This window comes from Phyllobates terribilis, unplaced genomic scaffold (assembly GCF_046119375.1).
Source record: "Phyllobates terribilis strain yellow unplaced genomic scaffold, ASM4611937v1 Scaffold_3__8_contigs__length_932513732, whole genome shotgun sequence".
In the NCBI taxonomy this organism is placed as follows: domain Eukaryota; kingdom Metazoa; phylum Chordata; class Amphibia; order Anura; family Dendrobatidae; genus Phyllobates; species Phyllobates terribilis.
Genome location: NW_027362763.1, coordinates 644,456,302 through 644,472,780, shown reverse-complemented (window position 1 = coordinate 644,472,780; position 16,479 = coordinate 644,456,302). Strand labels below are relative to the sequence as shown.

Sequence of the window (16,479 nt, the reverse complement as noted above, 5' to 3'; positions counted from 1 at the left end):
CCCGGTCCTCACTAATAAGATTCGCTGATTTGTCGCGGCCGCCGGGTGGGGTGGTATATATAATATCTATAGGTGTTGATGGGGCGGTGTATATAATATCTATAGGCGTTGATGGGCGGTGTATATAATATCTATAGGCGTTGATGGGGCGGTGTATATAATATCTATAGGTGTTGATGGGCGGTGTATATAATATCTATAGGTGTTGATGGGCGGTGTATACAATATCTATATGCGTTGATGGGGCGGTGTATATAATATCTATAGGTGTTGATGGGCGGTGTATATAATATCTATAGGCGTTGATGGGGCGGTGTATATAATATCTATAGGTGTTGATGGGCGGTGTATACAATATCTATATGCGTTGATGGGGCGGTATATAATATCTATAAGCGTTGATGGGGCGGTGTATATAATATCTATAGGCGTTGATGGGCGGTGTATATAATATCTATAGGTGTCGATGGGCGGTGTATATAATATCTATAGGTGTTGATGGGCGGTGTATATAATATCTATAGGTGTTGATGGGCGGTGTATATAATATCTATAGGTGTTGATGGGGCGGTGTATATAATATCTATAGGCGTTGATGGGGCGGTATACAATATCTATATGCGTTGATGGGGCGGTATATACTATCTATAAGCGTTGATGGGGCGGTGTATACACTATCTATAGGCGTTGATGGGGCGGTGTATATAATATCTATAGGCGTTGATGGGCGGTGTATATAATATCTATAGGTGTTGATGGGCGGTGTATATAATATCTATAGGCGTTGATGGGGGCGGTGTATATAAAATCTATAGGCGTTGATGGGCGGTGTATATAATATCTATAGGCGTTGATGGGCGGTGTATATAATATCTATAGGCGTTGATGGGCGGTGTATATAATATCTATAGGTGTTGATGGGCGGTGTATATAATATCTATAGGCGTTGATGGGCGGTGTATATAATATCTACAGGCGTTGATGGGGCGGTGTATATAATATCTATAGGCGTTGATGGGGCGGTGTATATAATATCTATAGGCGTTGATGGGCGGTGTATATAATATCTATAGGCGTTGATGGGGCGGTGTATATAATATCTATAGGTGTTGATGGGCGGTGTATATAATATCTATAGGCGTTGATGGGGCGGTGTATATAATATCTATAGGTGTTGATGGGCGGTGTATATAATATCTATAGGTGTTGATGGGCGGTGTATACAATATCTATATGCGTTGATGGGGCGGTGTATATAATATCTATAGGTGTTGATGGGCGGTGTATATAATATCTATAGGCGTTGATGGGGCGGTGTATATAATATCTATAGGTGTTGATGGGCGGTGTATACAATATCTATATGCGTTGATGGGGCGGTATATAATATCTATAAGCGTTGATGGGGCGGTGTATATAATATCTATAGGCGTTGATGGGCGGTGTATATAATATCTATAGGTGTCGATGGGCGGTGTATATAATATCTATAGGTGTTGATGGGCGGTGTATATAATATCTATAGGTGTTGATGGGCGGTGTATATAATATCTATAGGTGTTGATGGGGCGGTGTATATAATATCTATAGGCGTTGATGGGGCGGTATACAATATCTATATGCGTTGATGGGGCGGTATATACTATCTATAAGCGTTGATGGGGCGGTGTATACACTATCTATAGGCGTTGATGGGGCGGTGTATATAATATCTATAGGCGTTGATGGGCGGTGTATATAATATCTATAGGTGTTGATGGGCGGTGTATATAATATCTATAGGCGTTGATGGGGGCGGTGTATATAAAATCTATAGGCGTTGATGGGCGGTGTATATAATATCTATAGGCGTTGATGGGCGGTGTATATAATATCTATAGGCGTTGATGGGCGGTGTATATAATATCTATAGGTGTTGATGGGCGGTGTATATAATATCTATAGGCGTTGATGGGCGGTGTATATAATATCTACAGGCGTTGATGGGGCGGTGTATATAATATCTATAGGCGTTGATGGGGCGGTGTATATAATATCTATAGGCGTTGATGGGCGGTGTATATAATATCTATAGGCGTTGATGGGGCGGTGTATATAATATCTATAGGCGTTGATGGGGCGGTGTATATAATATCTATAGGCGTTGATGGGCGGTGTATATAATATCTATAGGCGTTGATGGGGCGGTGTATATAATATCTATAGGCGTTGATGGGCGGTGTATATAATATCTATAGGTGTTGATGGGCGGTGTATATAATATCTATAGGCGTTGATGGGGCGGTGTATATAATATCTATAGGCGTTGATGGGCGGTGTATATAATATCTATAGGCGTTGATGGGGCGGTGTATATAATATCTATAGGCGTTGATGGGGCGGTGTATATAATATCTATAGGCGTTGATGGGCGGTGTATATAATATCTATAGGTGTTGATGAGCGGTGTATATAATATCTATAGGTGTTGATGGGCGGTGTATATAATATCTATAGGAGTTGATGGGGCGGTGTATATAATATCTATAGGCGTTGATGGGGCGGTGTATATAATATCTATAGGCGTTGATGGGGCGGTATACAATATCTATATGCGTTGATGGGGCGGTGTATATAATATCTATAGGCGTTGATGGGACGGTGTATATAATATCTATAAGCGTTGATGGGGCGGTATATAATATCTATAGGAGTTGATGGGGCGGTGTATATAATATCTATAGGCGTTGATGGGACGGTGTATATAATATCTATAGGCGTTGATGGGCGGTGTATATAATATCTATATGCGTTGATGGGGCGGTGTATATAATATCTATAGGCGTTGATGGGACGGTGTATATAATATCTATAAGCGTTGATGGGCGGTGTATATAATATCTATAGGCATTGATGGGACGGTGTATATAATATCTATAGGCGTTGATGGGCGGTGTATATAATATCTATATGCGTTGATGGGGCGGTGTATATAATATCTATAGGCGTTGATGGGACGGTGTATATAATATCTATAAGCGTTGATGGGCGGTGTATATAATATCTATAGGCGTTGATGGGCGGTGTATATAATATCTATATGCGTTGATGGGGCGGTGTATATAATATCTATAGGCGTTGATGGGACGGTGTATATAATATCTATAGGCGTTGATGGGCGGTGTATATAATATCTATAGGCATTGATGGGGCGGTGTATATAATATCTATAGGCATTGATGGGACGGTGTATATAATATCTACAGGCGTTGATGGGGCGGTATATAATATCTATAGGAGTTGATGGGGCGGTGTATATAATATCTATAGGCGTTGATGGGACGGTGTATATAATATCTATAGGCATTGATGGGACGGTGTATATAATATCTACAGGCGTTGATGGGACGGTGTATATAATATCTATAGGCGTTGATGGGGCGGTGTATATAATATCTATAGGCGTTGATGGGACGGTGTATATAATATCTATAGGCGTTGATGGCGGTATATAATATCTATAGGCGTTGATGGGGCGGTGTATATAATATCTATAGGCGTTGATGGGGCGGTATATATATCTATAGGCGTTGATGGGGCGGTGTATATATCTATAGGCATTGATGGGACTGTGTATATAATATCTACAGTATCTGATGGAGCGGTGTATATAATATCAATAGGCGTTGATGGGGCGGTGTATATAATATCTATAGGCGTTGATGGGACGGTGTATATAATATCTATAGGCGTTGATGGCGTTATATAATATCTATAGGCGTTGATGGGGCGGTATATATAATATCTATAGGCGTTGATGGGGCGGTATATATAATATCTATAGGCGTTGATGGGGCGGTATATATAATATCTATAGGCGTTGATGGGACGGTGTATACAATATCTATAGGCGTTGATGGGGCGGTATATATATCTATAGGCGTTGATGGGGCGGTGTATATAATATCTACAGTATCTGATGGGACGGTGTATATAATATCTATAGGCGTTGATGGGCGTTATATATAGTATCTATAGGCATTGATGGGCGGTATATAATATCTATAGGCGTTGATGGGGCGGTATAAAATATCTATAGGCATTGATGGGGCGGTATATAATATCTATAAGCATTGATGGGGCGGTATATATAATATCTATAAGCGTTGATGGGGCGGTGTATATAATATCTATAGGCGTTGATGGGGCAGTATATAATATCTATAGGCGTTGATGGGGCGGTGTATATAATATCTATAGGCGTCGATGGGGCGGTATATATATCTACAGGCGTTGATGGGGCGGTATATATAATATCTATAGGCGTTGATGGGCGGTGTATATAATATCTATAGGCGTTGATGGGTCAGTGTATATAATATCTATAGACGTTGATGGGGCGGTATATATAATATCTATAGGCGTTGATGGGGCGGTATAAAATATCTATAGGCATTGATGGGGCGGTATATAATATCTATAAGCGTTGATGGGGTGGTGTATATAATATCTATAGGCGTTGACGGGGCAGTATATAATATCTATAGGCGTCGATGGGGCGGTATATAATATCTATAGGCATTGATGGGGCGATGTATATAATATCTATAGGCATTGATGGGCGGTATATAATATCTATAGGCGTTGATGGGGCGGTGTATATAATATCTATAGGCATTGATGGGCGGTATATAATATCTATAGGCGTTGATGGGGCGGTGTATATAATATCTATAGGCATTGATGGGCGGTATATAATATCTATAGGCGTTGACGGGGCGGTATATAATATCTACAGGAGTTGATGTGGCGGTGTATATAATATCTATAGGAGTTGATGTGGCGGTGTATATAATATCTATAGGCGTTGATGGGGCGGTGTATATAATATCTATAGGCGTTGATGGGTCAGTGTATATAATATCTATAGACGTTGATGGGGCGGTATATATAATATCTATAGGCGTTGATGGGGCGGTGTATATAATATCTATAGGCGTTGACGGGGCGGTGTATATAATATCTATAGGCATTGATGGGGCGATGTATATAATATCTATAGGCGTTGATGGGCGGTATATAATATCTATAGGCGTTGATGGGGCGGTGTATATAATATCTATAGGCGTTGACGGGGCGGTGTATATAATATCTATAGGCGTCGATGGGGCGGTATATATAATATCTATAGGCATTGATGGGGCGATGTATATAATATCTATAGGCGTTGATGGGCGGTATATAATATCTATAGGCGTTGATGGGGCAGTATAAAATATCTATAAGCGTTGATGGGGCGGTGTATATAATATCTATAGGCGTTGACGGGGCGGTATATAATATCTATAGGAGTTGATGGGGCGGTATATATAATATCTATAGGCGTTGACGGGGCGGTATATAATATCTATAGGCGTTGATGGGGCGGTATATAATATCTATAGGCGTTGACGGGGCGGTATATAATATCTATAGGAGTTGATGGGGCGGTATATAATATCTATAGGCGTTGACGGGGCGGTATATAATATCTATAGGAGTTGATGGGGCGGTATATATAATATCTATAGGTGTTGATGGGGCGGTGTATATAATATCTATAGGCGTTGACGGGGCGGTATATAATATCTATAGGAGTTGATGGGGCGGTATATATAATATCTATAGGAGTTGATGGGGCGGTATATATAATATCTATAGGTGTTGATGGGGCGGTATATAATATCTATAGGAGTTGATGGGGCGGTATATATAATATCTATAGGCGTTGACGGGGCGGTATATAATATCTATAGGCGTTGATGGGCGGTATATAATATCTATAGGCGTTGATGGGGCGGTATATATAATATCTATAGGTGTTGATGGGGCGGTGTATATAATATCTATAGGCGTTGACGGGGCGGTATATAATATCTATAGGAGTTGATGGGGCGGTATATAATATCTATAGGAGTTGATGGGGCGGTATATAATATCTATAGGAGTTGATGGGGCGGTATATATAATATCTATAGGAGTTGACGGGGCGGTATATAATATCTATAGGCGTTGATGGGGCGGTATATATAATATCTATAGGTGTTGATGGGGCGGTGTATATAATATCTATAGGCGTTGACGGGGCGGTATATAATATCTATAGGAGTTGATGGGGCGGTATATAATATCTATAGGAGTTGATGGGGCGGTATATATAATATCTATAGGCGTTGACGGGGCGGTATATAATATCTATAGGCGTTGATGGGGCGGTATATATAATATCTATAGGTGTTGATGGGGCGGTGTATATAATATCTATAGGCGTTGACGGGGCGGTATATAATATCTATAGGAGTTGATGGGGCGGTATATAATATCTATAGGAGTTGATGGGGCGGTATATATAATATCTATAGGAGTTGATGGGGCGGTGTATATAATATCTATAGGCGTTGACGGGGCGGTATATAATATCTATAGGAGTTGATGGGGCGGTATATAATATCTATAGGAGTTGATGGGGCGGTATATATAATATCTATAGGAGTTGATGGGGCGGTATATATAATATCTATAGGAGTTGATGGGGCGGTATATATAATATCTATAGGAGTTGATGGGGCGGTGTATATAATATCTATAGGCGTTGACGGGGCGGTATATAATATCTATAGGAGTTGATGGGGCGGTATATATAATATCTATAGGAGTTGATGGGGCGGTATATAATATCTATAGGAGTTGATGGGGCGGTATATATAATATCTATAGGAGTTGATGGGGCGGTGTATACAATATCTATAGGAGTTGATGGGGCGGTATATATAATATCTATAGGAGTTGATGGGGCGGTGTATATAATATCTATAGGCGTTGACGGGGCGGTATATAATATCTATAGGAGTTGATGGGGCGGTATATATAATATCTATAGGTGTTGATGGGGCGGTGTATATAATATCTATAGGCGTTGACGGGGCGGTATATAATATCTATAGGAGTTGATGGGGCGGTATATATAATATCTATAGGAGTTGATGGGGCGGTATATAATATCTATAGGCGTTGACGGGGCGGTATATAATATCTATAGGAGTTGATGGGGCGGTGTATATAATATCTATAGGAGTTGATGGGCGGTGTATATAATATCTATAAGCGTTGATGGGCGGTATATATAATATCTATAGGTGTTGATGGGGCGGTGTATATAATATCTATAGGCGTTGACGGGGCGGTATATAATATCTATAGGAGTTGATGGGGCGGTATATAATATCTATAGGAGTTGATGGGGCGGTATATATAATATCTATAGGTGTTGATGGGGCGGTGTATATAATATCTATAGGCGTTGATGGGGCGGTATATAATATCTATAGGCGTTGATGGGGCGGTATATAATATCTATGGGCGTTGATGGGGCGGTATATATAATATCTATAGGCGTTGATGGGGCGGTATACACCACACATACAATAGATACTGTGCGGCGCAGCTGGAGACTCAGGCTCTCACCTCTGGGGTCTCGGGTGGTCCTTGTGTCGGGTGACCATTTTGAGGCTTGTGATTGGTTTGTGGCTCGGAGATTAGTGACCTGTTATAAAGAATATACGGCTGTATAACGCTCCAGTTATAATGCGCGGCCCCTGCATGCGGCACAGCGCCCCCTATAGGTCTACCTTCTGTACCTCTTGGCATCGGTCAGACATCGGCCGCTGCCCTGACTCCTTGGAGGCGCTAGTGAGCGCGAAGAGAAGAGACCGCCATCTGTCTGCAGAATACACCGCCAGTTATACAAGGGGACGTGGAGGGAAAATCCACGGCCCTCCCCCAACACTGACCTGAGCGGCCGGACCACCATCTCCCAGGAGGACCTGCTCTAGGTTTCCCACGCTGCTCTGCTCTGGGGGGACAACAGTCAGAGGGTCGACCAGATCTCTGGGGGTCACGAGGAGTCTGGAGGTTTTCACCGTCCTGGGAGACGAGATAGAAACAAGATCTAATTATAAGAATCGTGAGAAATGTCTGCGAGTCACCGCAACACTGCGCCGAAATCCCCCCGACCGGCACCGCGGAGTCACCAGTCACCTCCAGAGCTGCACTCACTATTCTGCTGTTATATCATGTTGTATCCTCCAGTCACCTCCAGAGCTGCAATCACTATTCTGCTGTTACATCATGTCCTATCCTCCAGTCACCTTCAGAGCTGCAATCACTATTCTGCTGTTACATCATGTCTTATCCTCCAGTCACCTCCAGAGCTGCAGTCACTATTCTGCTGTTACATCATGTCTTATCCTCCAGTCACCTCCAGAGCTGCAATCACTATTCTGCTGTTACATCATGTATTATCCTCCAGTCACCTTCAGAGCTGCACTCACTATTCTGCTGTTACATCATGTCTTATCCTCCAGTCACCTCCAGAGCTGCAGTCACTATTCTGCTGTTACATCGTGTCTTATCCTCCAGTCACCTCCAGAGCTGCAGTCACTATTCTGCTATTACATTGTGTCATCATCCAGTCACCTCCAGAGCTGCAATCACTATTCTGCTGTTACATCATGTATTATCCTCCAGTCACCTTCAGAGCTGCACTCACTATTCTGCTGTTACATCATGTCTTATCCTCCAGTCACCTCCAGAGCTGTAGTCACTATTCTGCTGTTACATGTGTCTTATCCTCCACTCACCTCCAGAGCTGCAGTCTCTATTCTGCTGTCACATCGTGTCTTATCCTCCAGCCACCCTCAGAGCTGCAGTCACTATTCTGCTGTTACATTGTGTCTTATCCTCCAGTCACCTCCAGAGCTGCAGTCACTATTCTGCTGTTACATAATGTATTATCCTCCAATCACCTCCAGAGCTGCGGTCACTATTCTATTACATCACACCTTATCCTCCAGTCACCTCCAGAGCTGCACTCACTATTCTTCTGTTACATCATGTCTCATCCTCCAGAGCGGCAGTCACTATTCTGCTGTTACATCAGGTCTTATCCCTTATCCTCCAGTCACCTCCAGAGCTGCAGTCACTATTCTGCTGTTACATCATGTCTTATCCTCCAGTGACCTCCAGAGCTGCAGTCACTATTCTGCTGTTACATCGTGTCTTATCCTCCAGTCACCTCCAGAGCTGCACTCACTATTCTGCTGTTACATCATGTCTTATCCTCCAGAGCTGCACTCACTATTCTGCTGTTACATTGTGTCTTATCCTCCAGTCACCTCCAGAGCTGCACTCACTATTCTGCTGTTACATCGTGTCTTATCCTCCAGTCACCTCCAAAACTGCAGTCACGATTCTGCTGTTACACGGTGTCTTATCCTCCAGTCAACTCCAGAGCTGTGTAACATACCTGGCGGCGTCCTTGCATAGTGGTCCAACTCCCACTGTGCAAGAGCACGCGCTTGATCTCCAGTCCAGTCTGCTAGCTTGGCTTCCCTCCATGCTGTCTGCTTGCCTCAGTTTCTGCTGCTTAAGGGCGGCGCCCGATCACTTCCTGCTTCTTGTAGCTGCAGCGGGCACACCCCTTGTGCGTCCTCAGCCTATTGCTGTCTGTCACCTGGTATTTAACCCAGCTCCTCCCTGGAATCCATGCCTGAGCATTGTGTTCAGACAGTTGGCTTCTTGTCACTGATGTGCCAGGTCCTGTCTATGTTTCCTGCCTTGCGGTATCAGTTCCCGTGTCTGAACTGTGTCCTATCTGAACTATCTTCTAGCCTGTTGTCTTCTGCCTATCCTGGAGGCTGTATTTCCAGGCCAGTCTGAACTCGCTCCTAGCCTGTTCTTTCCGCCTTCTAGGGGCCGCATACCTAGACCCGTTCCTGTATCTTGCCTGTTCCTGTCTGAACACGCTCCAAGCCTGTTCGTTCCACCTTCTAGGGGCCGCATACCTAGACCCGTTCCTGTATCTTGCCTGTTCCTGTCTGAACACGCTCCTAGCCTGTTCGTTCCGCCTTCTAGGGGGCGCATACCTAGACCCGCTCCTGTATCTTGCTGCTGTGTCTGTTCTTGTCTGAATACTCTCCTAGCCTGTTACCTGTTTTTCTCCATGTTCGTACCTTCCCTTTTCCTGCAGAGTCTGAACCTGCACCTAACTCCTACTCGTTGTCCCTGTACTCCCGTTTGTGAGTTTGGTGTCCACTCGCTACTTCATTGCAAGTATCTTGTGTGTACCTGGTTCTGCCTTTCCCTTCCTGTCTGTTCCGTGTGAACAGAGCCCTGTCCCCTCTGCTCTGCCTCGCTCACCGCTCCTGCGGTTTCCGCTCTGCTCTGCCTTGCTTCACCGCTCCTGCGGTTTCCGCTCTGCTCTACCTTGCTCACCGCTCCTGCGGTTTCCGCTCTGCTCTGCCTTGCTCACCGCTCCTGCGGTTTCTGCTCTGCTCTGCCTTGCTCACCGCTCCTGCGGTTTCCGCTCTGCTCTGCCTTGCTCACCGCTCCTGCGGTTTCCGCTCTGCTCTGACCCTTTGCTCGCTGCTCCGGCAGTCTCGCTCTGCTCTGACCCTTTGCTCGCTGCTCCGGCAGTCTCGCTCTGCTCTGACCCTTTGCTCGCTGCTCCGGCAGTCTCGTCCTGCTCTGACCCTTTGCTCGCTGCTCCGGCAGTCTCGTCCTGCTCCTCTCTCGCTCACCGCTCCAGGCGGCTTTGTCCTGCTCTTCTCTCGCTCACCGCTCCAGGCGGTCTCGTCTTGTTCTGCTCTTGCTCGCCGCTCTGGGCGGCCTCACTCTGCTGTGCTTGTCCACCGCATCTGCGGTTCTGTTCCTGAGTCCCAGTCTGTACTGGGTCCTATCCACTCTGTGCTCCAACCTGTCGTACCTGCCAGTACCTCCCTGCCTGCATACCAGTCGTGCTTACCAGCATCCGCCAGTCTGCATACCAGCGGTGTCTGCCTATACCCAGCAGTCTGTGTGCCAGCCTAACCTGCCTGTTCCTGTATTCCCCTGTGTGGGTCAACAGCCGTGTCCGGGGTCTGTCCTGGAGTAGCACCTGGTCCCTCTGCTCGGTTCCTCATTGGTGCACTGGCGTCGTATGCCGTCGTGCAACCCTGGTCGGATCGGGTGGATACTTAGTTACGCCCCTCCAGGCATTCACTCTCCGGCACGGTCCAGTGGAATCACTACATATACACGCACACGCCGCTCAGCCCGGGCGTGTGCATTACAAGCTGCAGTCACTATTCTGCTGTTACATCATGTCTTATCCTCTAGTCACCTCCAGAGCTGCAGTCACTATTCTGCTGTTACATCATGTCTTATCCTCTAGTCACCTGCAGAGCTGCAGGCACTATTCTGCTGTTACATCGTGTCTTATCCTCCAGTCACCTCCAGAGCTGCGGTCACTATTCTGCTGTTACATCATGTCTAATCATCCAGTCACCTCCAGAGCTGCAGTCACTATTCTGCTGTTACATCATGTCTTATCCTCTAGTCACCTGCAGAGCTGCAGGCACTATTCTGCTGTTACATCGTGTCTTATCCTCCAGTCACCTCCAGAGCTGCGGTCACTATTCTGCTGTTACATCATGTCTAATCATCCAGTCACCTCCAGAGCTGCAGGCACTATTCTGCTGTTACATCATGTCTTATCCTCCAGTCACCTCCAGAGCTGCGGTCACTATTCTGCTGTTACATCATGACTAATCATCCAGTCACCTCCAGAGCTGCAGTCACTATTCTGCTGTTACATCGTGTCTTATCCTCCAGAGCTGCAGGCACTATTCTGCTGTTACATCATGTCTTATCCTCCAGTCACCACCAGAGCTGCGGTGCCTGTACGGTGCTTGCTGTGATGTGATGCATTGTGGGAGTTTTCACATTGTATTGCTCAGTATTAACCCTACGTGTACAGTGATGTGTTGCAGCGCCGCGCGGAGCAGTCGCCATACCTGAGTGTGCGATGCAGCTGTGCCCACCGATCCTTCACCTGCCGGTGCCGGAGCAGCGCTCTGGATGACAGCAGCGGGTGGAGATTGGACACTTGAGATACGGCGACATCCAGCATCTAAAGGAAAGAAAGCCGCCATAAATACCCAAACCACCCACGGGGGGCGCCGCTGCACAGGGGCTGCAGTCCTCCCTTACCATGATCTGGCCGGCAATGGCCCTCAGATCCTGATCTCCATCGTCTCTGCTGCTCTGCCCAGCACAGCGGCTCTGGGGGAAGAGAGGGGGCAATAGTTACCCCGCAGCCCCTCTCAGACGTGCCTCACCCCGCAGACCCCCCTCAGTCGTGCCTCACCCTGCAGCCCCCCGCAGACGTGCCTCACCCTGCAGCCCCCCTCAGACGTGCAATTTTTATCATGCGAGAAAGTTATGCCATGAAGCAGACATGATGGAGGACATGATGCAGGAGGGCAGGATGGTGGAGGACATGATGCAGGAGGGCAGGATGGTGGAGGGCAGGATGGTGGAGGGCAGGATGGTGGAGGGCAGGATGGTAGAGGGCAGGATGGTGGAGGACATGATGCAGGAGGGCAGGATGGTGGAGGGCAGGATGGTGGAGGGCAGGATGGTAGAGGGCAGGATGGTGGAGGGCAGGATGATGGAGGGAGGGCAGGATGATGGAGGGAGGGCAGGATGATGGAGGGCAGGATGGTGGAGGGCAGGATGGTGGAGGGCAGGATGGTAGAGGGCAGGATGGTGGAGGACATGATGCAGGAGGGCAGGATGGTGGAGGGCAGGATGGTGGAGGGCAGGATGGTAGAGGGCAGGATGGTGGAGGGCAGGATGATGGAGGGAGGGCAGGATGATGGAGGGCAGGATGGTGGAGGGCAGGATGGTGGAGGGCAGGATGATGGAGGGCAGGATGATGGAGGCTGCTCCCCGTCCTCTCACCTTCTCCTCCACGGCTTGCAGTATGGCGTCCGCCTGGTGCCACAGTGATGCCGCCTCCAGCGCCAGCTGCAGACTCTGCTCGTGTTCATGCAGTGATGTCTGAAGACGCCGCCACCTGTCAGGATGGGAAACAGGTGAATGAAGACCCTCCAGGGTGTCGGCCGGGAGACTGGGCGAGGACAGACACGGAGGGACGTCCACAGCTCAGAGACCACAGGAGCAATAACCACTTGAGCCCCCGCCATCAGTATGGCCGCCACTATACATCCTGAGATTAGGGGAGACCAGGCGCAGACCTGGCTGACAACCAAGCGGCGGAGGATGCGGCTGCCAGCGGTGACCGGCGGCGGAGGATGCGGCTGTACGTACATGCGGGTGAGGTGTTTGCGGCGGGCTGACGCTGTCTTGCTCTCCGGTCGCCCCTGTTTCTCCAGCTTCTGGGCCAGCATGCTGACGCTCTCCTGCAGACGGCAGTAATGGATCTGCTCCTGGGAGGGAAGCACAGACACCGTCACTGATAAGAGGCGCCCCCTACAGGTCATGGGAAAATCCTGAGTTATTACAGGGGCCCCATCCCCCAATATACAAGGCAACTGACTGACAGGGGCCCCATCCCCCAATATACACGGTAACTGACCGACAGGGGCCCCATCCCCCAATATACTGACCGACAGGGGCCCCATCCCCCAATATATACGGTAACTGACCGACAGGGGCCCCATCCACCCCTACAGTACCCAATGCTCAGCACGAGGGCTGAGGGCGGAGAGAACACCACCACGTACCAGAGACGGAAACCTACAGAAGACCCTGCAACAAGGGGGGACACACGTCTGCATACCCAGGGGCCGAACAGAGAATGGATGATCCTGGGGGCACTGACCTCAACACTGACCCCGGGGAGGAAGGGGCACTTGTCTGGGGAAGGGACACTGACCCCGGTGGGGGGGCACTTGTCTGGGGAAGGGACACTGACCCCGGGGGGGGGCACTTGTCTGGGTAAGGGACACTGAGGATGGCGCCATTATTTCTGCCGCCCCTTTTCTCACCTGCTTCAGATCCAGGATTTTGCGGCTTATTTGCACCTTGTCCAGGTTCTGATCCAGGAGGACACGGAGAGGAGGGGTCTCCTCCTGCAGAGACAGTATTATATATATACACACACACACACATAGCATATTACGAGGTGAACCATAAAATGTGAAGAGAAATCAGTATAAAAAAGATGGCGGTGCGCGGCGTGCGACTCTGGCCCTCAGATGGGGGCGCTCACAGCTTTCCATTATCTTCCAGACACTTCATGAACGTCCGCACTGACACCGCTCGCTCCCGGGCTCCACGGCTGCAGGACACCTCCATCTCTTCCCGCACAGCAGCAGGGTCTCTGCACCGCACAGCCTTCATGGCCGCCCGCAGGCAGACGTCTGAGGACCAGCGGGGAAGGAGCCATTGTCACTGAACTCCAAACATTCCCAAGTTTCCATAACCTCTTCTAATTGGTTTTGTGTTGCTGGAATGTCAAGCGCCTGCGGCACGTGAAGCGGCTCCCGACTACACGGGCAATCCTGCGGCCCCACACATCGCTGCGACTTCCCAACCACAAGTGCAATCCTGCATTCCCACACATCGTTGCAAGTCCATGACCACACAGGCAATCCTGAAGCCACACATATCGCTGCGACTTCCCGACCACAAGGGCAATGCTGCAGCTACACACATCGCTGCGACTTCCCAACCACACGGGCAATGCTGCAGCCACACACATTGCAGCGACTTCCCGACCACAAGGGCAATGCTGCAGCCACACACATCGCTGCGACTTCCCGACCACAAGGGCAATGCTGCAGCCACACACATCGCTGTGACTCCATGACCACACGGACAACCCTGCGGCCCCACACAAATTGCTGCGACTTCCCGACCGCACGGGCAATGCTGCAGCCACACACATTGCAGCGACTTCCCGACCACAAGGGCAATGCTGCAGCCACACACATCGCTGCGACTTCCCGACCACACGGGCAATGCTGCAGCCACACACATTGCAGCGACTTCCCGACCACAAGGGCAATGCTGCAGCCACACACATCGCTGCGACTTCCCGACCACACGGGCAATCATGAAGCCACACACATCGCTGCGACTTCCCGACCATACGGGCAATCCTGCAGCGACACACATCGCTGCGACTTCCCGACCACACGGGCAATTCTGGACTCCACGGAGTTGCAGTATTGTGTGGTGCCGCAGAATTGCCACGTGTTTCCTTCTTCCCTTTGTGTTGCACTAAGTCTTTCCCACACCTTGCTTGACACCTGCAGCCACATAGAGTACAGACCAAAAGTTTGGACACACCTTCTCATTTAAAGATTTTTCTGTATTTTCATGACTATGAAAATTGTACATTCACACTGAAGGCATCAAAACTATGAATTACCACATGTGGAATTATATACTTAACAAAAAAGTGTGAAACAACTGAAAATATGTCTTATATTCTAGGGTCTTCACAGTAGCCACCTTTTGCTTTGATGACTGCTTTGCACACTCTTGGCATTCTCTTGATGAGCTTCAAGAGGTAGTCACCGGAAATGGTTTTCCAACAATCTTGAAGGAGTTCCCAGAGATGCTTAGCACTTGTTGGCCCTTTTGCCTTCACTCTGCGGTCCAGCTCACCCCAAACCATCTCGATTGGGTTCAGGTCTGGTGACTGTGGAGGCCAGGTCATCTGGCGTAGCCCCCCATCACTCTCCTTCTTGGTCAAATAGCCCTTACACAGCCTGGAGGTGTGTTTGGGGTCATTGTCCTGTTGAAAAATAAATGATGGTCCAACTAAACGCAAACCGGATGGAATAGCATGCCGCTGCAAGATGCTGTGGTAGCCATGCTGGTTCAGTATGCCTTCAATTTTGAATAAATCCCCAACAGTGTCACCAGCAAAGCACCCCACACCATCACACCTCCTCCTCCATGCTTCACGGTGGGAACCAGGCATGTAGAGTCCATCCGTTCACCTATTTTGCATCACACAAAGACACGGTGGTTGGAACCAAAGATCTCAAATTTGGACTCATCAGACCAAAGCACAGATTTCCACTGGTCTAATGTCCATTCCTTGTGTTCTTTAGCCCAAACAAGTCTCTTCTGCTTGTTGCTTGTCCTTAGCAGTGTTTCCCTAGCAGCTATTTTACCATGAAGGCCTGCTGCACAAAGTCTCCTCTTAACAGTTGTTGTAGAGATGTGTCTGCTGCTAGAACTCTGTGTGGCATTGACCTGGTCTCTAATCTGAGCTGCTGTTAACCTGCGATTTCTGAGGCTGGTGACTCGGATAAACTTATCCTCAGAAGCAGAGGTGACTCTTGGTCTTCCTTTCCTGGGGCGGTCCTCATGTGAGCCAGTTTCTTTGTAGCGCTTGATGGTTTTTGCAACTGCACTTGGGGACACATTCAAAGTTTGCCCAATTTTTCGGACTGACTGACCTTCATTTCTTAAAGTAATGATGGCCGCTCGTTTTTCTTTACTTAGCTGCTTTTTTCTTGCCATAATACAAATTCTAAGTAAAGAAAAACGAAAAATCTCCTTCAAGATTGTTGGAAGACCATTTCCGGTGACTACCTCTTGAAGCTCATGAAGAGAATGCCAAGAGTGTGCAAAGCAGTCATCAAAGCAAAAGGGGGCTAC

The 16,479-nt window shown here is 47.9% G+C and overlaps 1 protein-coding gene across 6 annotated transcripts in view; it reads right to left on the bottom strand.

Moving 5' to 3' along the window:
• The window catches only part of LOC141257251 (uncharacterized), a 120,797-nt gene that overhangs the window by 93,158 nt on the left and 11,160 nt on the right, over positions 1 to 16,479 (bottom strand). For 4 of the 6 annotated variants that reach the window (XM_073671590.1, XM_073671594.1, XM_073671597.1 and 1 more), the window contains exons 6-13: positions 13,848 to 13,931; positions 13,168 to 13,286; positions 12,799 to 12,913; positions 12,046 to 12,117; positions 11,850 to 11,965; positions 7,809 to 7,941; positions 7,647 to 7,738; positions 7,483 to 7,561 (exon numbers count right to left, since the gene is read on the bottom strand). In XM_073671590.1, the coding sequence (XP_073527691.1) occupies positions 7,483 to 7,561; positions 7,647 to 7,738; positions 7,809 to 7,941; positions 11,850 to 11,965; positions 12,046 to 12,117; positions 12,799 to 12,913; positions 13,168 to 13,286; positions 13,848 to 13,931 (810 nt within the window). The remainder of the gene's footprint in view (positions 1 to 7,482; positions 7,562 to 7,646; positions 7,739 to 7,808; positions 7,942 to 11,849; positions 11,966 to 12,045; positions 12,118 to 12,798; positions 12,914 to 13,167; positions 13,287 to 13,847; positions 13,932 to 16,479) is intronic. The other 2 variants (XM_073671592.1, XM_073671593.1) reach the window with 2 other exon arrangements.